Source organism: Phascolarctos cinereus, unplaced genomic scaffold (genome assembly GCF_003287225.1).
Source record: "Phascolarctos cinereus isolate Bilbo 61053 unplaced genomic scaffold, phaCin_HiC Scaffold_5;HRSCAF=322, whole genome shotgun sequence".
NCBI lineage: Eukaryota > Metazoa > Chordata > Mammalia > Diprotodontia > Phascolarctidae > Phascolarctos > Phascolarctos cinereus.
In genome coordinates this window covers 78,480,132-78,506,002 of record NW_027555958.1, presented here as the reverse complement: position 1 = coordinate 78,506,002, position 25,871 = coordinate 78,480,132, and the positions used below count along the sequence as shown (strand labels likewise).

General features: G+C 44.9%; 1 protein-coding gene across 2 annotated transcripts; it reads right to left on the bottom strand.

Moving 5' to 3' along the window:
• Nucleotides 1-392: 392 nt before the first annotated feature.
• On the bottom strand, nt 393-25,518 carry ARHGAP30 (Rho GTPase activating protein 30). Of its 2 annotated transcripts, none has more exons than XM_020972044.2 (12): nt 25,137-25,518; nt 15,043-15,145; nt 14,374-14,518; nt 7,178-7,260; nt 6,898-7,005; nt 6,428-6,555; nt 5,738-5,909; nt 5,462-5,565; nt 5,305-5,382; nt 4,313-4,693; nt 3,095-3,369; nt 393-2,946 (listed from the first exon to the last, which is right to left on the bottom strand). In XM_020972044.2, exons 1-12 carry the CDS (start codon nt 25,231-25,233, stop codon nt 1,204-1,206), a joined length of 3,417 nt encoding a protein of 1,138 aa, XP_020827703.1. In that variant the 5' UTR covers nt 25,234-25,518; the 3' UTR covers nt 393-1,203. The 2 variants fall into 2 exon arrangements, with proteins under 2 accessions (XP_020827703.1, XP_078011151.1); XM_078155025.1 differs by lacking the exon at nt 25,137-25,518 and adding an exon at nt 16,197-16,216.
• Between the last annotated feature and the right edge of the window lie 353 nt (nt 25,519-25,871).

Sequence of the window (25,871 nt, the reverse complement as noted above, 5' to 3'; positions counted from 1 at the left end):
TTTTGAGAACAAAATATTGTTCTAATTTGGATAGAGCAGTTATTTGTTACTATTTTGTTAAAGTTAGTTATACATTCTTTTCCCAATGAACTAAATGGGAAGTTTACAGTCTCCTGTACAATTATTTACATTACTTTTTTTTTTTGTATTTGAACATTTGTGTTTATTGCTGAATGTTACCTTTTACCCAAGGTCCTTAAAACAGGAATGGGGGGCAGCTAGGTGGCACAGTGAATAGAGCACAGGTCCTGGATTCAGGAGGACCTGAGTTCAAATCCGGCCTCAGACATATAACACTTACTAGCTGGGTGACCTTAGGCAAGTCACTTAACCCCATTGCCTAGCCCCTCCCCCTCCAAAAAAAACCAACCAGGAATCATTCCAGTCCCACATCTGTGAAAAAATACATCTTTTATTTCAAATCACTCCCTACAACTACAGACCTAGTCTCTCCACACACTGGGTCATATGTTTTTTTCTCCATGGTAGAAAACAATAGGCCTATGATCAGGATACCTCCATTCTTTTCTCCCCATAATGGAGCTATAAGGAGGGGAGTCTTTCCAAAGACTGAGAGGTTAGCAGGGGATACCACCATTCCCCCAACTCCCTGGAGGTTGAGGGTGAGGATGGGTTAGGGAACTATGCCTAAGTTCTTCATGGAAGGGGCACAGGACAGCCTGATGCTGATTCTTCAATGGGTTTCTTGAACATTTACCTCCCCAACTAAGTCTCGAATTTCAGGCAATACCCAAGAGACCAAGAAAAGGATGAAGATGGGCAACTCTTAAAGACATCCTAGTGTATATGGGGGATATCCCTAATGGGATATAGTGGGCTCCAGGAAGATGGATCTCCAGCTTCAAAGGAGCACAAGAATTTAAACTGAATTCCCATGCATTTTTTCAGTGAAAACCATCTCAGTGTTCTGTCTGCCCACCTTACTTACTGTCTGCTTACTTTGCTTCCCTCTGCTAATAGCCCTGGACCCTGGGGCAGAACCCTGATGCTAGGAGTATCCCAAGGGCTAGTTATGTCTGAACTAAGCTTCAGATGATCCAAGGTTGTGGCTTTCTACAGTCTGAAAACAGAAGCTAGGGGTCAGAGCCCATGAAGTGGGAATCTCTCCAATGATTAGAGGACTACTGGGGAGACAGGTGGACAGAAGATGGAGCCTGCTGACCCCAGATGCTCCAGTCCTACTCAGAGCCCTTCCCCCTCCCCAAGGTCAGCACGTGCCTCAAATGCATAGGTTCTTCGTTGAGGGGAAATGACAGTGTTAAGAGCCTGGGATTCTCCAGGTGGCAGACTGTGTCGGCTCCGGGGACCAGCCCCTTCCTGACCTGGAAGTGGGGGCTCCAAGCAACTCACAGGCCTGGAAGAAGAGGCTGGGGGTAGGATGGAAGGAGAGGTACTGGGAAGGAGGCTTCCACCCCCACCCCCAATACAGGTCTGGGTCCTCCTGACGACTTGAGCCTCTGTCCTCTGCCTCTCTCGTGCTAACGCAACAGCAGCATCAAAGGAAAGGCTACCTCCATTCCTCCAGGAGCAACGGGAGGCTCGGCTCCCTTGGACTCCCTCTGCAAGTGTTCCATCAAGCCTGCCAGGCCGTGGGCAAGGGTTTGCTGGGGCCACATGGATCTTGCTACCCAGTGTGCTAGGCATCTTGGCAAACTGTGGTTTGGGGGGTACTACAGGTACAGATTTGACCTGCTGAACTTGGACCAAGGTGGAGGCCAGGCGCATACTCACACTGCCTGCTGGTTCAGGGAGCAGCACAGAGGAAGATGGGACACCAGGGCACAGGATACAGTTCTCAAAGGTAGTCTGCCCTTCAGGTTCCCTGTCTTCTAGCCTAGAGGATTGTGGGATTACTCCTCCCCCAGGAGGGTTGGCATCATGACCTTTGACATTACTAGATCTCCAAGGCACTACTTCTGGGTCCACATCCCCTGACACACTGTCTACTTCAATCTCCTGATCTTCTGCCTCCCCATCCCCACATTCCCTGTTGCCACTGATACCCTCAGCATCCCACTCAATGCTTCCTTCATCTTCCCTATCCTCCTGTCTTTCTCCAGAGTATTTGTTCCTGCCCCCACTTTCCTCTCCAGCCTTAGTCTCTCTCCTTTCATCAACTTTTTGGTTGTCTAGAGTTTTCCAGTTCCCCTCAGTGTCCTGGTGGCTCTGGCTCTTGGCTTCCCCACTCACTGGATTGTTTTCAACCTCTTTCTGGTCTTTCTGTCCCCCAGCCTCCTCTTTCCTGTTAGCTTGCTCCTGTCCCTCAATATTCTCTCCATCAGCCTTCTGCTCTTCCCCTATTTTCTCATCCTCAACTTGTGCCTCTACTCCATTCTGGTCTTGGTCCTTTATCTTCTCTTCTTTCCCTATATTTTCCTCATACTCAACTTCTACCACTCCCCTGGGTTTCTCCTCACCCTCAGTCTTCTCTCCTCCAGCATTCTCTCCCCTAAACTCTTCCTCACCGTCCACTTCCTCCCCACCCTTAGCTTCCTTTTGCCCTTTGGTCCTCACTTCTTCAACCTCCTCTTTTTCATTTCCCTTAGTGTCCCTTTTCTTTCCTCTATCTACTCTAGGCACAGGTTCCTGACTGTCCTTAGCCTCTTTATTGGTCTCAAAGACTCTCTCAGATTCCTTCACCTTACTTTCTCCAACTTCCTTGTAAGCCCTTTCCCCTCCATGCTCTGAAAAGGTTTGACCTCCATCCACTTCATCTTCCTTTCTCCCTAGATCCTCCCCTCCTTGGGGTCCAGGAACCAACAAGGGGCTGAGATCATCATAGGCACTGAGGAAAACATCCTCTCCAAAGTCTTCTTCCTGCTCAGGGGTCCCAGTGTCTGGGGAGCAGCAACTAGGAGCCAGGACAAACAGGGCCTCATCCAAGGACAAATCATCCAGGGGTGGTTCCACAGAGAATTCTTCCACCTGTAAGCAAGGGTAGCCGCTGCTCAGGAAAGTCTCTGCAATCAGCTTCCTAGGTGAATCTCTGACTCCTCCCCTCCAAAGAACGGTCTGACCTTGTATCCTTCACCACCTCCCAGTTGTCCCTCTTCTTCCATTGTCTCCTCCTTACCTGAGGTCCGGCGCCCAGGAGCTCCTCCAGGTAACCAATATTAGGGTCGTCTTCCCCAGGAGAGCAGGTTCCTTCTGCCAGGACTGCCTCCCTGGTTTCCCCACCTGCCCACTCTGGTTCTGAGCTACTTCCAGAATCTTCCAGAAAGGAGAAGGAGTCCTGCACCTCTTGGGACAGAGAGTCCTCCTGGGCTGGGGGCAAAGAGGGGCCTGGCTTAGGGGATTCTGGGTTGGGGACCAGAGGAGCTGGGGCTGGGTTTGTCTCCATCTTCTCATCTGTAGGGTAAGAAGTATTTACTTGGTATCAGAGGTACTAATACTCCTTGATTTTTATTTGTACCCTCTATGCCAATCTTCCCATGCCAGTTATTAGCATCAATAACAATAGCTTACATTTATATAATGGTTTATGATTTGCAAAGCATTTTACAAATATCTCATTTTATCCTCACAACAACTCTTGGAGGTAGATGCTATTTTTATTCCCATTTTATGGATGAGGAAACAGACAGACAAAGTGATTTGTGCAGGATCACATGGCTAGTAAGTATCTGAGGCAGAATTTCAACTCAGGTCTTCCTGACTCCAGATCCAGCTCTCTATCTACTGTACCACCTAGCTAGCTCCCTTACTCCTGTCACTGATACTTCTCATCAAAGATAATCCCCACCAGTGATAATCCCTACCACTGATACTCCATCACAAATACTTCTGACCCCAATATGCCCCATCACAGATACACCTGATACTCTGCTCGTTAACCCTCATGTCAGTAATTCTACCATTGCAACACTGATGTTTCCATCAACAACACTTCCTGTATCTGCCAGTCACAAACTCTCTTCCTAACTCCTTTGGAATTCCCCAGCATTCTCTGCCCATTCTCTCTTCTTATTTGCAGTTCCAGGATTGTGGCAAAGGGGAAGGGAGGAAAGATGGAAAGGAGGGAAGAAGGGGAAGAAGGGAAAGAAGGGAAATGGTTAACAGAGAAAATAATGAGATAGAAGTGTGTACAAGAGAGTATTGAGGGTTTTTTCCTCCACAGATGTCAAAGGTGAATCACTGAGGTCTTTGGCTTGCCCTATTCCCACTTCTTTCCCATCCTTAAACTTGGATAAATGGCCTCTAAACTTCCCCACTTGAACCTAGTGTCTAATCTCTCAGCCCCTCCAACTCTAGTCCCTTGACCTTTTCTTCCCCCAGTCCTGGGGTTGCTCACCTCGGGGTCCAGAGCCAAGGCCAGGGCCAGAGATAGACCGGGCTTGCAAGGCAGGACACTCAAGTCCTCGTGTGAGTCGTGCTACCGCTGTATTAGAGATGATGTTGGGGGGTATGCTGAGGATAGATGTGATGTGCAGGGGCAGATTGACATTGTAGGGGTCAGAGATGTGGACTCCAGCACAACGCTCTGCCCGATTACAACCTGCTGCCCGAGCTCCTGCTCGACCTGTCCTAGGGGTGCCTGGCTCAGAGCTCGTCCCACTCTGTGGCTCCACCTCTGCCTCCTTTTCTCCATCTGCTGCCATAGAGACATCTTCAAGACTCTCCAACTGAAGGGGGCTTGGCCGAGAACTGTTGGGCTTCCCTAGTCCCTCTGGCTCTGCGGAAAGAGAAAACAATGGTGTGGATAAATATGTCCATGGGTTTCATGCCCAACACTGCCCTATCCAGGGGTACTCTCCTCCTACCTCCCCCAACCACACAAGGGAATTAATGCCATGAAGATGTGGCACATCTGGCACTAAAGGGTGCTTCCCACTTCCTGGGAGATTTGGGTCCAAGATTCCACTAAAGCTGTCTAAGTAGCAGCGCCATGATTCTTCTCCCATTACCATGAGAAGGCATATGCATGTGTGTGCATGCACACGCACGCACGCGCACACACACACATACACACGTCACTGGTCACCCACCGCACTGGTACCCAATCACCAATGCCCACGCTTACTGTCTATAACCTCTTCTTTTAGCTCGACAACATACATTCTCCCTACCCTGTCCCCGGGTCAACACACATATACATATATACTCACTGGCCTCTTCCTATATTATGGCTACACACACACACACACACACACACACACACACACACACACACACACACACACTTCATTCCTATAGACATATACCATGCAGACGCTCTCCCACTAAAAGCATTCTTCCACTGAACTCAAAGCACACATATGTAGATGCAGTCACTGACACACCCACCATCATCAGCTCCTGCTGCAGCACTCAGTGAATCCATGCTCTTGGCTGGCCGCAGTGACACTTTGTCAGATTTTTCCTCTGTAAAACAGTGCTGTGAGAAGGGGCAAGGGCTCAGGAGGTACCTATAGAGTGCCTCTCCCATCAAACACATGCTTACCTCTGTCCTCACCCACCCTGGGTGGCTTGCGCTTGGTGTCATGGCCAGAACGACCCAAATTGAAGATGGATTTCCACTTCCTGACCTTTAGAGACCCCTTCCTCCTTTGTGAGGGGAATAGAGGAAAAGGAAAAAAAGACAAAAGTCAAAAGCCAGAACTGGAAAAAAAAAGAGTAGGGATCTGAGTTAAAGGCATGAAATCTTAGGAAGTGAGGTCAAAAGTAATTGAAAAAAGGAAAACAGAAGGGATAGCAGAGATAGATGCGGAAGGATTACTTGTGATCCCCAATCTCAATGATGGTATGATAGGGCCGGATCTGTGGGGGGCCATCCCCAGCTTGCAGAACACTGGGAAGGTGGTAGGACAAGTGTCTGGACAAGGGCTCCTCAGGGCCGACCATTCCCCGTGATGCTGGCGGCATGTGCCAGCTAGTCTCTGCCTCACCACCTAAGGAAGAACAGAGATCAGCTTGAACAATAATAGGGATCTGTTCTTGAGAGGCACACAATTGCATCTCTCAGTCTGCTGGGGTGGGCACATACCCAGGGACCACTGGGTTCAAGATCCCAGGATGTTAGCCAGTAGCAATGAGAATGAACAGATAGTGGGCCCAGGAGAACTTGATTCAAATTAGAAGTTGCATGATTATTAACAGAGAGAGGGGAAGGAGGGGAGAGAGACAGAGAGAGAGAGAGAGAGAGAGAGAGAGAGAGAGAGAGAGAGAGAGAGAGAGAGAGAGAGAAAGAGAGAGAGAGAGACAGACAGAGAGAGAGAGAGAGAGAGAGGTATCAGTGAGAGGTGAGGAGCAATGAAGTGGAAGTCAGGAGATCTTGGTTTTAGTTCTGACCAACTAAGGTATGACATTAGACATATTTCCCTTATCTGGGCCTCAGTTTTCCAATTTATTCAGAGGGATGTACTGTCATCTCTAAGACTCATTCTAATTCTATGTGGGGGGAACTTACCTGTAAGAGTGGCACCCCCAAAGAGCTGGTCAACGTGTGTGAGGATGAACTCGACCACAATGGATTGTACTCTCACCTCCATGAAGGCTGCTGTCCCATTGAATCCAGAGGCTTCTATGTCCTTGGACCTGGAGGGAAGAAAGACAGGAGAGAGTTTGTACCTGTTCCTCTTCCCTCTTTCACTTAGTAAATGCTTCTTTCCTTTCCTCACCTTCTGTCCTGTAGAAGCTGGCCACACCCCAAGAGAGGATGGCTACAATTTTTTGGCTGGTTGAGTGCTATCACCCATATGTAAGTCTGTACCTCCAAAACCTTCCCTCCTGTCTCTATTAACTGACTCTATAAGTCTGCTTTCCACTCGACCCCTCCAACACACACACACACCCCCTTTTTATCCTATTTCCTAAAAACACTACAGTGGTGTATAATTTAGCATCTACAGCTCCCAAGCCTTCCCCACCTCAATTTACCTCAGCAGATTGGGGGCCCACACAATGGCCAGGTTTCTGGCATGCATATTGGTCTGAGTGCTGAATGAGGCCATATGCACCAGGTGACGCATGAGGTATTCCAAGGTCCTGGAAACCAAAGGATGAAACAAAGGAACAGGAAGGGAATAAGGAATGCATCGTAGAAATCCAGGTAGGCCCTAGATTTATGAGCACTGTCTTTTGTGTGGTATGCAGGATTGGGAGAGAGGTTCAGATTTGAGGTCCCACTCTAGGCCATAGGAGGTGGGAGAACATATACCTGTAGTGTGGGCCAGGCAGCTCCCCCAGGACGTCTCGGATCTTGATCAGGCGCTGAGGCTCTAACTGCACAGCCACTGCCTCCTGGAAAGGTTAAGAGGGGAGGATGGCATCGAAGCCTGCAAGGAAACTTGTGCCGTTTTGCCCCCTCTGCTCCCCCAACTTATGACTGAGTGTTTCAGACACTGCCACCCTTGACTCCTGACCAACAACAGTACTCTGTATATAGCTGTAAGTAGCTTTATACGAAATTTAACAAAACAATTTATCACGTGGCTGTTGTGAAATGCTAAAGCACAGCTTCTTGGCCCAGCTATTATTACTGGCTGGGTAATCTTGGGTAACCTCTCTGGGTGACAGTTTCAACATCTGTACAGTGAAGGGCTTGAACTCAATGACTTCATAGACCAGCTCTGAGATCTCATGAACGTGGGTACTTCTTTGAGTAATAGAGATTGCAACCCATTTAGTCTACGTCCTGTGAGTCTTCCATAAGAAGTCCCTTTAATGTGGTGAAGGCCTTCTTCTAGTCCTCTTCACATTGTATGGATACCAATGGAAGATGTGGGCTGTGTATCATTTATCCCTTCACTCTCACCAGAAGACCAGCCCATTCTCTTTTCCATCTCTCTAATGATGTCCTTTGGGGGCAGGTCGGTGGGACAGTGGATACAGCGCCAGGCCCAGAGACAGGAAAACTCTTCCTGAGTTCAAATCCAGCCTCAGACACTTATTAGCTGTGTGACCCTGGGCAAGTCACTTAATCCTGTTGCCTCAGTTCCCTCATTCGTAAAGTGAGCTGGAGAAGGAATTGGCAAACTACTCCAGTATCTTTGCCAAGAAAACCCCAAAAGGATTCATGAAGAATTGGAAACAATTGAAAAAATGACTAAACAACAATAAAAATGACATCTTTTATACAGCATTTATTGCACAATTTTTGGTGATGAGTTGCATTCTATTGATGCCCACTATGTGCTTCTCTGTTGCCATTTGAATGACTTACAACTTTAATTTCTTTGTAGATGCAGCGTTGTTTAACTCACAATCATATAGTATCATTGGAAAAAATATTCGTTTTTTAAAAGATGCACCTTTATTTCAGAGAGAAGCTTGGAGTCATTTAAAGTACTCTGCAATTTTCCAGTCTATTTAGCCATTTTTCTCCTTTCTGAATCTGGTCCCAACTCATCGTCCATATTTAGTATCTGTCTAAAATATGTGTACTGATGGACCAACTCTTTGAGTTGTCCATCCAACTGTATATCATGGTCTGGACAATAGACATTCTCTATTCACTTGATTTTTCTAGTGTGTATAGTTAGGCTAACCTCTTTTGAGGGATTATGAGTCTTATTTGGGAAGCTCTGCAACATTCCAGGGCTTTGTTTGATCAACAAAATGGCATCTGCAAATTTTATAGTCAACAAATGATTACAATGGGACCTTGTATTCCGTATATCTTTTAGTCATCTGTGTAACTTTAAAAATATAGTCTGCTGTGGATTATCATTTGAAAAAGCCTGCACTAAATGTAGGTATGGATTATTCCATAGAATAGTAGAATTCTATTCCATAGAATGTTGGACTTAGAGTCTAGAAGGCCTGAGTTCAAATCCTGCCTCAGACACTTAAAAGCTGTGCAGCCCTGGCCAAATCACTTAACCTCTTTCAGGCTCAGTTTCCTCATCTGTAAAATGGGATGATAATACCTATCTCCCAGGGTTGTTGTGGGGAACCAAATGAAATAACAGATGAAAAGTGCTTTTGCCAGTCTTAAAGCACTATATAAATACTAGCTATTGTTCTCATACAAATTTTATAGAGATGGAAAAGTAGCCATAGAGGTCAGTAATTTTTCATATTCTCCTGGCCACCTTATCTTGAAAACAAGTTATTATTATAATTTTTTGGGGGGGCAATGGGGGTTAAGTGACTTGCCCTGGGTCACACAGCTAGTTAAGCATCAAGTGTTTGGTCTGAGGCCGGATTTGAACTCAGGGCCTCCAGACTTCAGGGCCAGAACTCTATCCACTGTGCCACCTAGCTGCCCTGAAAACAATAAGTTATTGTCAGCGTTTTTTCCTACCATTTAGAATCATTTCCTTCTCTCCATACCTTGAGATTTAAACCTCCAGCACCCACAAAATTGCAACCCCTCCAGCACAAACCTCCTCTTTCTGTTTTCTTTGGTGCCCTTTCTACTTCCTCATAAAGCATATTCTGGACTGTGATGTTTGATTCCACATGTTATGGCTCCATTGTACTTAATGGTGAAAAGAGTTTGTTACGAAACATTTACAGAGCTTTTCCATTTCTCTCTCTCTGTGGTCGTCCTGCCAGTTTCATCCTTAAATGCCCTCAGGATGACTTTGTTTAGTTTGGTCTCTCACCAAACTTCTTTAAAACTAGTTTTTACCTCCACTTCTCCTCAATATTTTGTGACTGAATACTATTCATAATGTCCCACTCTTCTCCGTGGGATCTTACAAATAAGTTTATCCTCTCAGACAGTGTTGCCCTTGGTGGCTCTATCTCCCTTTGATAAAGAGGTAGAGCATTTGCTGGCTCAGGCACTTTCTAAATTCTTTTGGTCCCTTTCTAGTGGTGACTGATGTACATCAGTTAAACTTCCTTAGGAAATCATGACAGATAATGTGAGTCTATTCTCTTATTAATTTCCCAGCTTGTTTAATTTAACAGGTTGGGTTGGAGCTGCTGCAATTGCTTGTCATATCTTCAGTTCATTTTTTTTTTCCTTCTGATAATGTTTCAATCTTTGCTGTAACAAGTTGGTGATCTGACTATATGCCACACCAATAACCAATTTTGTCTTAGAATATAATCAGTTTCATTTTTTTTGGTGATGTTATTTGAGGTTCGCCATGTCTAGTGCCTTCAGATTCTCTTTGCCAGACAAGTATTGATGTCGTAAAGATGTGATGCTTTTGTATAGCCTGTAACCTTTGACCTCTTTTGTTTTTTACTCCTGAACCATGTTTTACAACGTATCTTTTGCTATCATCCTCTATGCCCACTTTTGTACCGGTCACCAAATATTAAAGTACGTGCTGATTTACTTTGAAGACTTTTAGACAGTTTTTGTAGAATTTCTCTGCTTCCTCCCTGTTTCCAACAGCTGCTGACTATTAAGCTGCAATTATTTGTTTTGTGATCTCTTTTTAAATGCTAATAATATAATGAAGATAAACTATAATAAGAGATAAACTCATATTCCATAAAATAATGTTCCTTGTTGACCTTGGATGTGTAGCGAGAGTGAACCAGACACTTGCTAAACCCAACTCTACCAATTCTTTCAATTTTTCTCTTCAGGGGGAACCCAAAAGCCATATTTCTGTGTAATTAAGAACATTAAGTTGTGATCACAGATTTAGAGCTTAGAGGTGCCCTGAAAGTCATCTAGTCCTTTAACAACTAAGGAACCGAGGGCCCCCAGAGATGAAATAATTTGGCCAAGATCATGCAACTAGTAAGGGGTGGGGGTCAAGAATTGAGCTCTGGTTCTCTGATTCCATAGTCAGCATTCTTTCCATTATACTAGGCCACCATGTAAGATTCAGCTCCCCCTCAATCACTGATATACTTCTGATCCATTCTTACTACACGGCCATTCACTGGTCAATGGGAAATGGTCACATACTTATAATACAAGCAACTAAGTAAACATTTGTAGACAGTCTAAAATTGTGTCTTTGCACCTTCTATGCCCTTTTCTTTTTTTACAGACTCAAAGTAGTTACATTTAATTCAAATAAAAGTAGGCTTTTATAACAATATTCTGTAGTACCATGATGAAAAGAAAACAGAAAGAAATGGATTTCTTAAGAATGGTAAAAGTATTCAATGAATTTCTAAGTCCTCAAGGCAAAGCAAAATTCAAATCTTTTCAATCATATTCTGAAAACCTAATGTGTTGACTTGCCTGTTGAGTCTTGGCTCTACCCCCTTTTCTACCAGCTACTTTGCCACTAGAGAAGTAGAAGGAAGCGACACAAGGCTAGGATCATTTGGTATTTTTCTGTTTCATGGGTTCCCATAGCCAAAGAGTTTGTCACCAGTAGTCAGCCTCTCCGTATTTGGTTTGGCTAGTCCTCTGCAAATATTTATAAGGAGAATTGTGAAGTTTTTAACCTGGCAATAATGTTAAAGATCAATGATTTTCTTGCTGGCAGATAAGCATACGAAAGAATGGAATTCAAAACATTCTTCCTTCGGCTTCATCTAGCTTTTTGGATTCTAGCCCAGGATTCACTCAAGTGCCAACCAGGAACATTAAGGAGGAACCTCATCCCCAAGTCCCAGTCAGTCAGTCAATTAGCATTTATTAAGCACCTACTAGGTACCAGGCACTGTAATAAGCACTAGGAATATTTAAAAATATTTAAAATATTTAATGTCAAATACAATGGCATTTGGACTAGGCATTAGGAGTATTTAAAAAAGGAGGAAAAACCCCAGTCTCTGCTCTCAAAGAGCTCATAGTCATTCTACTGTAATGGGGGAGACAATATGCAAACAATTATGTACAAACAAGATACATATAGGATAAATTGAGGTTAGTCTCAGAGGGCATTAACATTAAGGATTACTGGTATGGAAAGGCATCTTGCAGGAAGCAGAACTTATGTTGAGACTTGAAGGAAGCCAAGGATGCTAGCAGGTGAAGATGAGGAAGGAGAGCTTTCCAGACATGAGGGACAGTCAGTGAAAATGCCAGCACTCAGGAGACTGAGTGTCCCATTTGAGGAACAGCAAGGAGGCCAGTGTCACTGAATCACAGAGTACACTGGAGACAAAAGAAGACCAGGAATGTAGGAAGGGGCCCAGCTATGAAAGACTTTAAGAGTCAAACAGATTGGATCCTGGAGGTGTGACAGGGGACAACTGGAGTTTATTGAACAGGAAGATGATGTAGTCAAACGTGTATTTTAGGAAGATCACTTTGACTGTGGAGTAGAGGATGGAGTGGTGTGGGGACAGAGTTGAGGCAGGGAGACCAATGAACAGGCTATTGCAATAGTCCAGGCCTAAGGTGATGAGGCCTTGTGCTAATATGATTATAGTGTCAGAAGAGATGTTAGGAACTGATTGGATATGGGGCAGGTGAGAGTGAATGAGTCAAGGATGACACCTTTCTCCAATCCATCTTAATTCTAATGCCTTTCCTTTATTGATTATTTCCTACTTATCCTGTATTTAGTTTGTACATAGTTATATAGATTGTGAGCTTCCTGAGGGCAGGAGCTGTCTTCTGCCTTTCTTTGTATCTCTGGGGCTTTACATAGTGCCTGACACCCAGGGTGTAAGCCTGAGTGACTTAGAGGAGGATGGTACCTTCAACAGTAATCAGGAAGTTAAAGTGGAAGGATTTGGGAAGAAAGAGAATGAGTTCTGTCCTGGTTATGTTAAAATTAATATGTTTATGAAAATCTAGTTCCAGATATCTGAAAGGCAGTTGGAGATTGGAGATTGGAGGTCAGCAGGGAGATTACAGCAGGATTAGTTGATTTGAGAATCGTCAGCGTAGAGATGGTAAGTAAATCCATGAGAGCTGATGAGATCACCAAGTGAAATAGTTTATAAGGAGAAGAGGGCCAAAAATAGAGCCTTAGGGGGACCCTTATGGTTAACAGGTGATTTGTGGATAAAGATCCAGCAAAGGAGAGAGAAAAGAAGTGGTCTGGCAGCTAAGAGGAGAACCTGGAGAGACAAGTGTCATGAAAACTTACAGAGCAAAGTGTATTAAAGAGAAGAGAGTGATTAACAGTGTTAAAGGCTGCAGAGAGGTCAAGAAAGACAAGGATCGGGAAAAGGCCATTGCATTCGACAATTAAGAGATCATTAGCAACTTTGGAGAGAGTAATTTCAGTTGAAAGATGAAGTTGGAAGCCTCTCAAAACTCTGGTAGCTTTGTTAAGTCGAAATGAGTTGAGGAGACTCAGACTGACAATTAGGGATTCATCTGGAGGGAAAAAAAAAAAAAAACCTTTTTCTAACCCCAAATTAGGTAGTTGAGTGGGACCAGAGATCTATGGTAAGAAGAGCAGAGAGGCAGCCAGGATAGACTTTGTAGTAACTTGAAAACTTTCTCAGGTTTTTGCTGGCTGCCTGGCTGAGTGCTGCTATCATGGCCTTAGGCTATAGAGACCATCAGAGCTTTAGCCCCTGTTAGCTGCAGCACCCCAGCAGATGGTTAGCAGTGGGGAAACTAAGCAAACGTTCTAGAGACTAGTGGAAACAGTAGAGAGCAGAAATGCAATGCCCGCAGAATTTGGCTGAAATCAACATGACATCACCAGAAAATTATGGAGGCTCTGCAGCCTGCTTAGCTAAGCACGGTATGCTGTCCATACGTGTCACCATGCATGTGTCCTGCATACATATCTTCTGGTCATATGTACTATATGTGTATTGCACACCCCCAAACCGGTGGGAGTGTGTACCTCTGTGGGAACGAGGGTATCTTTTCTTGCCACTTCATTTGCTATGCCAGTTGATTAAACGTCTTTGCTTGTACCTAATGTGTCTTTTCTGGTTAACTTTATGAAGTAAACAAATAGGTGAGGGCTGTCATGAGTCATGGTTTGAGTGGATGCTGACTCATGCATACCCACTGTGTGCTTCATACCTGGAGTAACGTTCTGGGACAGGCGTATAAAGTGTGTGTGGTGGGGGAGGTGCCCTGGATTCCACAAATATTTATAATCTGTTGCCGTGACCACTCTTACATGCACACTCCCCAAAACCCACCTTCCCAGTCTCATGCAAAGAAGTAAGGGAAGATAGCATGGCTGGAAAAGGAAAATGACAAAGAGGGAGTAGGGGAAAAGGGAATGAAGGAAAGTGTATTGGGGACAAGCAGAGAGAGGAGGAGCAAACTGGCTAGATGTTTGGTGTTTGTTTCCTTTACGATACTGTTATGGGAAGGTGTTACTCTAGGGTTAACTCTGGAAATCTATCCATGGACTCCTCGGACTTCTCATTAAAAATCCCTCCTCCAGGGTCTCCAGGGCTCGGACTGAGGGAGGACCCCATACCCCTGATGTTGGATTTTGGAGGGAGACTCTTCGAAGTCTGGCGGCTTTAGAAAGCAGAGATTCTGACCCTAATCCCTCAAAGCTCCTCCCCCTGCTTCACCCCGGCCCCCCCACCCCACCCCCCGCCACTACTCACAGCAAATTTGTCGTAGAGCCGGTATGTGAGCAGGGGGTCCGGCAGTTCTCGAAAATACGCTTTGCAGAGGGAGGAGACGCAGTGAATGTCCTGTAGGTAGATGTCCTTCCGCAGATCCGGCCGACGCTCTGCTTCAAACTCCTGCCTGGAGACATGGGGATGGTAGACAAGCAGAGTGAACAGAGATCCAGGGAGATCAGGGAATGTTGATGGGGGTGATCTAGGAGGTGACAGATGATGAGAAATGATGCAGGGGAGACAGTGTAGGTGTGTGTCGTGGACAAGTTGTCCGAGGTTCTGAATTGTAATTCTAACTCTGACACTTAGCTGTGTAACCTTGACCAAATTACTTAAACTCTTTGAGCCTCAGTTTCCTTATCTGTTAAATTGTGATGATAAGCCCTACCTACATCACTGGATTATTTTGAGGATCTAATGAAACTGTACATGTGAAAATGCTTTATTAGCAGATATAAGGAATTAGTAGTAGTAGTAGTAAGTGGTATTTTTTGTGATTCTTATACTTGGCCTTAACATTTTCTGGGAAATCTCAGACCCTCCTCTTTGAGCCAATACCTTTATGTGCCCAATACCTTATTGTGTTACTCCTCTCCCTAGCCTCCCTTTCTTCTCTTACCTATAGTCTTGACCCCTCCCTGCTTGACTCACCGAAGTTTCTGAATGTTGGAAGAGACCCCTGAGAGGCGATAGATCCCATCCACCACTCCGTGCTCCTCCACAAATTCTGCACAGCTTCGTAGAACCTGGGGCACTGGAAACACAGAGAGGGTCAGAGCAATTGAGGTAAGCAGAAGTGCAGGAGGGAAAAATGAGTCAGAGAAACAGGACTCACACAGATGAATAGAGGATACAGATGGGATAACAGAGGTAAGGGTCAGGAAGATGGCCAGAGAAACAGGATGTCAGAGAGACTGGGGAGGTTCAGAGGATGGGGATTGGGACTCAGAGTTTCAGAAATATGAGGAGTTAGGGAGAAATTGGAGGTGTAGAAGTCAAAGTGATTATAGGATCAGAGTGACAGAAAATCAGGTATGAACTGGACACTGATCAGAGGTTTAAGGAACAAAGGATAAGAAAGTTGGAGCATCAAGGAGACAGGCAGCATAGATCTTGACCTGGGAGATAAATCAGAGAAAACAGGGTTGGAGAGGTGGGGTTCAGAGTGAAAAGGGGCCAGAAAGACAAGGATTAAGAGAGATGAAACAATGTGGGGCTCAGAAAGTTTGAGGAGAGTCAGGAAGAAGAGACAAGATAGAGAGGGGTCAAGGAGATTAGTTGTCAAGAGAGATGAGGGGCCAGGATGACTGGAGAATCACTATCAGAGGGATGATAGATGAGGGATGCTGAAGGTTAGAAACAAAAAAAATCTGTAAATTCCTTAGTGTTGAAAGAGACTTTAAGGGTCATCCGCTCCAACATTCTACCCAGTGTGACATTCTTTTACTAGATAGCCAATAAATTGACATACAGCTGCTGGCTGACCCTTTCCAGTGAGGAGGAGCTCACTGTTTCAGATATAGTCATTCCATTCTTTTTTTAAGAGCTCCAATGGCTGGAAAGTCTTAAATCTGCCTCCTGTAGTTTTTACCTGGCTCTACCCTCAAGAACCACACAGAGGAAACTTAATGTATGATCTGTGATACTTCTTTTCTATAGTGGCCCTTTAAATACTTGAAATCAGCCAATCACGTGCCTTGCTTTCCTCACAGCTCTCCAAGTCCACTGGGATTTGGGCTAGAAAGTGCCTTCAGGATCACCTGGTCTACCCTCCTTACTTTACACACCAGGAAAACAAGGCTTACAGAGGTTTCCGTCTTTGTCCAAAGTCACACAGGTAGTAAGCAACAGGGACACCAGGTCTTCTGACTGTAATTTCTTCTCTCTACTGAATTATGCTGCTTTCCTTGATCTTTGAAGGATCAAGAATATAGAGGATCAGATATAGAGAAGCGACTCCTTTCAGTTCAACAGAAGAGAAGAGGATCATCGAGGTGTCTTTTTTTATATGCATAGAAGAGCACAAAAGGAATGTCAGAGAGAAGCATAGATAAGCTGGACAACTTTGAAAGCTGTGGGTTGAATTTGTTGTGTATTTAAAAAGAAAAGTAAACTACCTAACAGATCTGCAGTTTCAGGTATAATTTCCTTTTTCTGGTCTATCATGTATATGAAAACACCCTTTTTATTTGATGTTTGTTAAGTTCAGAATAAATATCTCTCTCTCTCTCTCTCTCTCTCTCTCTCTCTCTCTCTCTCTCTATATATATATATATATATATATATATATATATATCTTTTTTTTTTTGGTGAGGCAATTGGGGTTAAGTGACTTGCCCAGAGTCACATAGCTGTGTGTGTCTGAGGCTGGATTTGACCTCAGGGCCGGTGCTCTATCCACTGCACCACCTAGCTGCCGCTTAAAAATAAATTTTAAAAATCAATTCAATTCAACTGGCATTTATTAAGCACCTACTACGTGCCAGACAGTTTGCTGGGTGCTAGAGAAACAGAGACAAAAGTAAAACAGTGCCTGCCCTAAAGAAGTTTACATTCTGCTAGAGGGAAACATGTACACAGAGAAATAACTAGAAAATTAAAACATCTCAATTGAAGGGTCAGGGCAGCAGAACAGAGAAAGCATCAATCTGGGGACTCAGAGAAAGGGAAAATCAGGGAAACATTAAGTCAAACAAGTGAGGGTAAGAGTCAGGGAGGTTCATCAGGGCAATGGAGTTAGAGACATGACACTAAGGCCTCCTAAGAGCACAGGATTCAGAGCTGGAAAAGACTTAGAGATCAATCTCCTCATTGCGCAGATGAGATAACTAGGGCACAGAATGGTTAGTGATTCCCATGACCTCCATCTTCACTGCGCTTCATCACTCCACAGATGGCTACCCCTTATAACTCACATCATCCCAGATTGCTCCATTTCCATGACTTGGAACTGTGGAATTCTTCTCTCTGGCCACAATCTCGTATCCTTCTCCATCTCCTCCTATGCCTCGCTCCTCTGAAACCTCCTCCACTCTGGTCTGCAGTTACTCCGTATTTCTGCCTGTTCTCTCAGGCCATCACTTTCTCCACTTCACAGTTGGTGCTTAGTCAATTCGATGAGGTGCTGTCCTGCTCCCGCCCCTTACCCCTCACCCCCTGTCCTTTCCTCTCCTCATGCCTGTCCTCTTCTCTCACATGTTGTCTTCTCCATTAGACTGTGAGCCCATGAGTGCAAAGACATTTCATTGACTTTCTTTGTATCCCCAGCACTTAGCACAGTGCTTGGCATGTTGTCATTCAGTTGTTTTCAGCCGTGCCCTATTCTTTGCAACTCCATTTAAGGTCTTCTTGGCAGACATACTGGAGCGGTTTGCCATTTCCTTCTCCAGCTCATTTTGCAGATGAGGAAACTGAGGCAAACGGGGTCGAGTGACATACTGAAGGCCACACAACTAGTAAGTGTCTGAGGCCAGATTTGAACTCAGGTCTTCCTGACTCCAGGCCCTGTACTCTATCCACTGTGCTACTCAACCTGACATGTAGTAGGTGTTTAATTCAGTGCAGACTGAACAAACCCTACTAGTTGCTGAATGGTGGAGCAAGTCATGAGACTCTACTACCCAAATCCATTACAAATTTCATGCTGTTTAACCTTAACTGGTTCTTCACAGCTGAGTGGCAATCCTTCTATTCATTTTTATTTGACTATCATGTTCCCAACAAAAATCACCCCACAATTTCTCCTTTCCCCTTCAGCCCTCAACATCAACCCTAGCAGATGACATTGTCTTCTACTTTACTATGAAAATTGAGGCCATTCATCCGCCCTCATCTGCCTATATCATACCTCACGATCTGTTCCAGCTTTATTCATTCTTCTCCTTTACATCTTCCAACACTGACTCCTCTATTTCTAGCCTTGATTCCACCTACTCCCTTCCTATTCTCCTAGGCAGTCTGCACCATCTGTTATTCCCTCTCACCTTCTCATTTCAGTCTCTCTCTATCTACTGCTTCTTTTATTACTGCTTACAAACAGGTTTAGTTCTCCCTTAATCTGAAGCAAACAAACAAACAAAACAAACCCCTTCCTCCTCTCTGGGCTTTTGTAACATGTCCCTGACTATTCTCTTTCTTTCTTTCTAGCGGCTCCTTCTCAGTCTCCTTTGCTGTATCTAATCCCGGTCACATCCCCTAACTGTGGGCATGTCCCTAAGCTCTGCTGTTGGTCCTTTTCTTTTATCTCCTTATATTCTCCCTGTGTTGATCTCATAAGCTCCCAGGGATTCAATTAATATCTCTACACTGATGACTCTCAGATCTATATATCCTGCCTCAACCTTACTCTTGAGCCCTCGTCCTGAATCATCAATATCCTATGGGATATTTCCTACTAGGTGTCCTATAGATATCCCAAATTTAACAAGTCCAAAATAGAACTCATTAACTTTCCTACGAATCCCACTTCTCTTTCCAATCTCTCTATTTCTATTAAGAGCACCATCATCTTTTCATTCACCCCACATAAGGGCCACCTTTTCCTCTTCTCTCTCCATCATCCCACTAATCAATTAACTAACTGCCAATTCGGGTCCATTCTACTCTACATAATGTCTCATATCTATCTCCTCTTCACTAACATGGTTGCTACCCTAGTTCAGAGTGTCATCACCTCTCACCTAGACTATTGCAATAGCTCCTAATCAGGGTCCTTCAAGTGTTTCCTCCTTCCAAATCTTTCTTCCACTTATCTACCGAAGGCCATGTCAAGACATCTTTCCCTCTCCAATGCTCTAGTGACTTCCTCATGCCTCTAGGACAGGGGTCTGAAAACTATGGCCGAAGGGTCATATCCAGACCCCTGCTGTGTTTCTGTACAGCCTGCAACCTTACGAATGGTTTTTACATTTTAAAATGCAATGTTACAAAGGTAGAAACCATTTTCAGCTTGCAGGCCATACAAAAACAGGTGGTAGGACATAGTTCATTGATTCCTGCCTTAGAACAAAGTACAAGCCATTCTGCTTGGCATTTAAAGCCTTTCACAGTTGGGCTCTGTCCTTTCTCTGACATGCTCTCTGTGACTTTAGGAAAGTCAATAAACCTCCCTGGGCCTCAGTTTCCTCATTTGTAAAATGATGGGGTTGGACTAAATGATTTCTGAGGTAACTTCCAGCTCTAGATCTGTGATCTATGATCTTATGTTCCTAAGATGCCTTCCCAGACTAACCACCTACCCTTAGACACTCCATGGTTCAGCCAAATCGGCCTGCTTGCTGTTCCATATGTAAAACATTCCATTTCCTATCTCTGTGCCTTCATACAGAATGAAATTCATGCCCAGGATACACTCCTTCCTTAATAACCTCTTGGTGTCCCAACTCCCTTCAAAGCCCAGTTAAATGTCACCTCCAACATGAGGCCTTTCCTGATCCACCCAGCTGCTAGTGCCATCCCCTAATTTACTTTGTGTCTCCTTTGCATATACTTTATAATTACTTATATGTGCACTATTGTTTCTTCTTATAGAATGAAAGTTCCTTAAAGGCAAAGACTGTTTTTCTTTCGGTTGTTTGATTTTTTTTTTTTTGGTCTATGTATCCCCAGAACTTAGCGCGTAGTAGATGATTAATAAATTTGTTAATTGATTATTTGATCCCCTCAGGCTATATCTCCCCCATTTTACTGATAAAGTCCTACGAAGAGTTGTAAACATTTGATAACTTTGCTTTCCCACCACCCAATTACACTTTTAAAATTTTGATTAATATGTAATCAATAGGCATTCTGCTCTTTCCCTCACACACCTAATTAGTCCTGTAATCTGGGGCCTAAGTCTATTTGCATAAGACTATCTTTACTGGTGGAAAATGATTATTCAGTGCTCTGCTCCTGAGCAGGGGCAGATCTGACAAGAGCTTGGGAGAACAGAGCCCCTGCTTCTTCTGGTTTGTAGTTTCCAGTAAGAGTTCTTGAACTCACTGCTTGGGAAATTCCCTGAAGTCTCTAGTGAGGTAAGCTGAGGATGGAGGCATAATCAAAGTGCTGGTTCCTCTGCATGCTGGTTTCTTCCCGGGATCTTTCTGTCCCACCACTGTCTCTCCTCAAAGAGAAGTCTGAAAGCTGGTGTGTTCTCTTTCAAAGCTGGAAGCCAGAAGAGTCAGGGGTTCTCCTCTCTCAAGCTCTTACCAAATCCAATTCTCACTCACCCAGGCAAGGGAGCATTCTTTCCACCAATCATTCTTCCCACCAATCAGGAGAGTGTTATGCAAAGGGACTTGACTCTTCAACCCCTTAAAATCTGGCTTCTGACATCACAGTTCCACTGCCCTTAAAGGTTACCAATGATCTTTTCATTGCCAAGTCCAATAGACTTTTCACAGTGCTCATTCTCCTTGACTTTTGTGCAGCTTTTGACCTATTAACTACCCACTTCCTCAAGAACTCCCTCCTCCCTTAGTGTCTGTGCCCCTGCTCTCTAAGTGCAGTGCCTGGCACACAGTAGGCCCTTCATACGTGCTCGTTTCCTTCCTTCCTTCCTGATTGCTTCTTTTTAGTTTCCTCTGCTGATTCATCATCATCCTCCCACCTCTTTCTTTTATTTCACACCCCCTAAGTTTCTCCCCAGTATCAGCCCTTTTCCCTTTTATTTTCTCTACACATATTGCCTCCTCAGCTTCAGTTATCACTTTAAATGCATTTAGGTTCAAATCATGGTTCTGTTGTTTATCATTGTGTGACCTTTGGAAATTTCCTTCACATCTCCAAGTCTTAGTTCCTCATTTTAAAAATGAAGCATTTTGGATTAGGGGATCTCTAAAGTCCCTTCCAGTTCTGAATTGTGAGATCTCCTATAATCATTCTCTGCACTCTCTCAATTGGTGATCTCATCTACTCCAATAGGTTCAATTACTGCCTCCATGCAAATGACACTAAAGTCTATATATAAAGCCTTAATTGTGTATCTCTCTTCTCCTCCAAGTCTTCATGTTTATGCCTAATGGACATCTCCTGGATGTCCAAAAGGCATCTCAAATTCTACATGTTCAAGACAGAACTCACCATCTCTGTCCTTAAGCCTATTTTCTTCTGTCCCTTTCCCTATTTCTCGACCACTTTCCTCCTGAGCATGTAGGTTTGTCTTTCAGGGTCACCCTTGACTCTTCCTTCTCACTCAGTTCTACCCTCCGTGTATCAGTTGACAAGTTGTATTGATTCAACTACCGATTCATATCTGTCCCCTGTTCTCTATTCACACAACCACCCCTCTAGTTCGTCCTCCTCCCTATTCTCTTCTAATAGCATCCTAATTGATTCCTCTGCTTTCAAGTCTCTCCCTTCAAAAACCTTCAAGATAAAGTTTGAACTCTTCAGCCTGACATTAAAGTTAACCCCAGGCCTTCCTTCTAGCTTTATTTCATGTTACTTCCCTTCATGGATTATACATTCCAGCTAAAATGATCTATTAGCTGTTCCCCAAATTTGACATTCTATCAGTCACCTCTGTGCATTCACACAGGCCATTCCCCCCATGCCTAGAATGTACTACCTCATCCCCACCTCTCAGAAGCCTTCTCTTTCTTTAAAGATCTACTTGGGTGCCACTTTTCCCATGATCCTATCAATTTTGTTGTTTTTTGATGATTCCCCTCCCCTCCCCCAGTTGAAATCTCTCCCTTCTCAAATATTCCCATAGAATTTTTTCCAGAACTCTCTTTTGCCCCTATTACTCCCTGTCTTTCGCTATACTTTTCTGAGTACAGGTTGTATTCCTGCCCTTCCTGACTCCTCCAAACCCAGCAGGATTTAAACTTCTCTCAAGCAAGAAGTGCTTCATTGCTTTGTATTCCTATCATCTAGCACAGTCCCTCATAGATAATATATATTTAATAAATGTTTGTTGGATAGAATTGAAGCAGCTTATCCAAGGTCACACAGAATTAGCCAAGAGATACTGTAAAGACAGGAGGACAAGGAGACAGGAGATCAAAAAGATCCTAGGTCAGTGAAATACAGTCAAGAAGATGGGGTTCAGATATAGTGATGAGGGACTAAAGAAATGGGGAGCAAGGTTGGGAATCCCAAAGTTGGGAAACACAAACCTGAGACTGCAAAAGATTTGTGGGTTAGAAAGAAAAGGCAGAGAGGATAATAGCAGTTGTGACCAAAGACACTCATGTTAAGGAGTGAAGAGAAAACAGTAAATTAAGGTGGGGAGGGGAAGGTCAGGGACACAACTCAGGTACTTGACATCCAGACCTTTTTATATACTACCATCCCCTCTTCCCAGGGCCAGTCAGTCCTCACCTAATTTTCCTTTTTTTGGGGGGGGGAGGCAGGAGAAGAAAAGAAAAAAGTCAGAAAAGGCTGTACAAACCTACCCTTAATCAGAGAATACTAAAATCCCAGAATCTCAGCTTTGAAAGAGACATCAGAAGACATCTACTCCAACCCATATGCACCAGAACAGGAAATCCTCTCTGCAACATAACTTATGAGTGGCTAGCTAATCTCTGCTTAAAGGCTGCCGGTAATGGAGAACTCACTACCTCCCAACTCACGACTGTCCCGTTTTAGTCTTGGATAGCTCTGGCTTCGAGGAAGCTTTCCCTTATTGGCTTCTCTGCAACATCTAGCTCTTGCTAATAGTTTAGCCTTCTGGGCCCAAGCAGAAAGTCTAATCCTTCTTCTCTATGATAGGCCTTCAAACACACAAATCAACAGCTACTATGACTCTGCCAAGTCTTCTCCAGGCTAAACAATTTCAGTTTTTTTCAACTGACAATAATAACAGCTGACATTTGTATATCTCTTTAAAGTTTGCAAAGCACTTGAGAGATAGTGTCTCACTTCTCACAAAGAGAAATACCACAGGTATTAATATCCCATTTTACAGATGAGGAAACTGAGGGTTACGTGACTTGCCTGTAGTCACACAGTGAGTATAAGGGGCTGTTAGGAACTGGATTTTATATTGGTTCTTCTGGACCACAACCCCTTCATTCTCTCTACAATACCATTCAAATGGCATGATCTCCAGGCCCATTTTTGTTCTGGTCACCCTTCCCTGAACACACTCCAGCTTGCCAGAGTCCTTCCTAAAATATGGTGCTCAGAATTTAACACAGTACTCTGGATATGATCTGACCTTGGTAGTGGACAGGGTACCCTCAGCTTGGACACGAAGCCTCTCCTAATAGACCCAACAATGGCATTTGCTCTTTTGGCTGACATCTAATATTGCTTACTTATATTGAGCTTGCCATCCACTAAGACCCCAGATCATTCACATGAATGTTCACAGTCTCACTGTTGCCAACTGATCTGGAGTTCAGAATCTGCCCTGGATCCTACCCAGTATTTACTTCCCTTCCTCACTCCCCTCAAAGGGAACTCCAAACGTTCTGACTCAACAAACAAAGGGTTCACCCTGGTGAGAGGATAAGTGAGTACCAGCATCAAAATATAGAGAGAAGATGGAATTGCTGAGGAAAGGGGCAACAGCAAAAACTGGAAATCGGGCCTCAATTCTAGGGCTTTTTCTACTGTTGGTCATAAATAATGAATATGCAAATTAAATCTTCTCTACAGGGATAAATCTGGAATCAGATTGTCAGAGTGTAATCTCAAACCTGTTAGGAGAGGGAGATCTAGCTAGAGATTCAAAGGTTGGAGTATGCCTCCTCTTAATTTGAGTCTTGGAATGAGAGGCTCCCTGCTAGGGGAGGAGAAAAGGGGAACAAGGTGGTTTGGGAACTCGAGGTAGAAGGGCTGAGGACCGGAAATGAGTTGGGAGCACCCCCCACCCCTGCCCCACTACAACCACCGCCCCTTTGCTGGTTAGTGTAGGGGATTGAAGGGAAGAAGAGGAAATGACAGATTGGGGGGTGGTGGAGGGAAGAATACAACTGTGCCTCTTTCTGGGAGGAGCCCCGAGTTTCTCGGGCAGGGGAGAAGTTAGCTAGGCAGCCAGGATGCCTTGGGTCTGGTCCTAGATGATGGGTTATCTGCTCGGTCTGATTTTGATCCCACCAAGAAGCTGAAATGGAGTGGGGGTGGATGGGCAGTAGTGCATATGGAATTCATATTAGTCCTACCCATCCAGGCCTCCAAGGCCCATCCTCAATCCTTCTCTGCAGTACCACCTCACTTTAAGCTGAGCCTCACCATAACAGGCCCCTTCTTATCTTCCCTTTGGGCCCCATTTACACGTTTAGAACGGAAGGGCCCAGAAAGGAGGACGTTATCTCCCTGGCCTCTCAAGGTAAGCCCAGCATAGGCTTCAAAGAGGCTAACCCTACTGTCTCTATGGCTTCTTGGTCCAGCTCTGTTATGAATCACCTTTCTCCAAGCCACCATAACCTTACTTCTTTTCAGCCTTCCTTGGTGTTCATCCGTTAAGCCCTAAAGCCCATCCTTTAGTCTCTCCTGTCCTGGTGTACCTACTTGCCCTTCTCAGCTTCTCCCATTTCTATCAACCAGGTCCTCTCTTCCCTTAGCCACTTGTGTCCTCAACCTCCCTTCCTCAAAGCCTCCCTTATCCTGGAAGCCTTCTTGCACCCTTAACATCTCAGACTGGGGAGTAATACAAGTTGTGACTCGCTCAGTGAAGATTCTTGTCTCAAGAGGACCCAGAACCTGCTCCAGAATCCTTAGCCCTGATTAGCCCTGGGCATCCTTGTCTGGCCACTTCTACCTGGAGCTCCCCTCCCCCCACGCCCACCGTGCCCAAAGCCCTTCCTTACCCTCCTGGCCTGAGTGCTGTAGATGCTCCAGAAGGTCACACCCAAACACCCGCTCCTTCGATCCGCCTTTCTTCTTCCCCCTCTGCCGAGACTTCATGGCCGGAGCTGAGGGGTCCCAGCCTCCCCTCCCAAGATGCTCACCTTACACCTCCCCCATGGGACCCCAAACCCAGTTCCAGCCACCTGTGGTCCCACAAGCCCCACTTCAGCTGTCCCAGGGGTTGGCCCGGGCAGGGGGGCTGGGCCCCGGGCTGAGCTCCTCTTGCTTCTCAGGCCCCTGGCCTCACGGAAGTGGCTGTGGAGGAGGAAGCTGACGGAGCCCTAATGAGAAGTGTCGTCTCGTGGCTGGGCCTAGTGCTCACCCTTCTCGCCTCATACAGCCCTTGGGTGAGGGTGGGGGTTGGGAAGCAGGAAGCTGTGCAGCTCCCCAAACCCGCTTCCTGTTAGAGCATCACTTGCAACCACAGGGTCTGGGGTGGGGCAGCTGGAGGTAGGGGGTGGGGCAGGGGCTGATAGACACACATCCTAAAATCATAGAATCAAAGCATGTTGGAGCTGGAAAGCGTCCTAGGGATCACCTAGTCCAACCCCTCATTTTACAAAGAGGAAAATGACTTGCCTAAAGTCACAGAGCTAAGCACGGCACAGGCTGAGACCAAGCTTCCCACTCACTGGTGGATACTGGGGGAAAAAGGAAGATACAAGAGCTATGGGCCCTGGTGGTACCACTGACAA

What these genes read in the sequence shown, in the direction of transcription:
- ARHGAP30 (XM_020972044.2), bottom strand. Translation starts at nt 25,233, where the DNA reads ATGAAGTCTCGGCAGAGGGGGAAGAAGAAAGGCGGATCGAAGGAGCGG. An exon ending in CAGGGTGGGTGAGGACAGAG is followed by an intron (nt 5,383 to 5,461) that starts GTAAGCATGTGT and finishes ACTGTTTTACAG; the next exon opens with AGGAAAAATCTGACAAAGTG. An exon ending in TCCTGGGCGCCGGACCTCAG is followed by an intron (nt 2,947 to 3,094) that starts GTAAGGAGGAGA and finishes CCTTGCTTACAG; the next exon opens with GTGGAAGAATTCTCTGTGGA.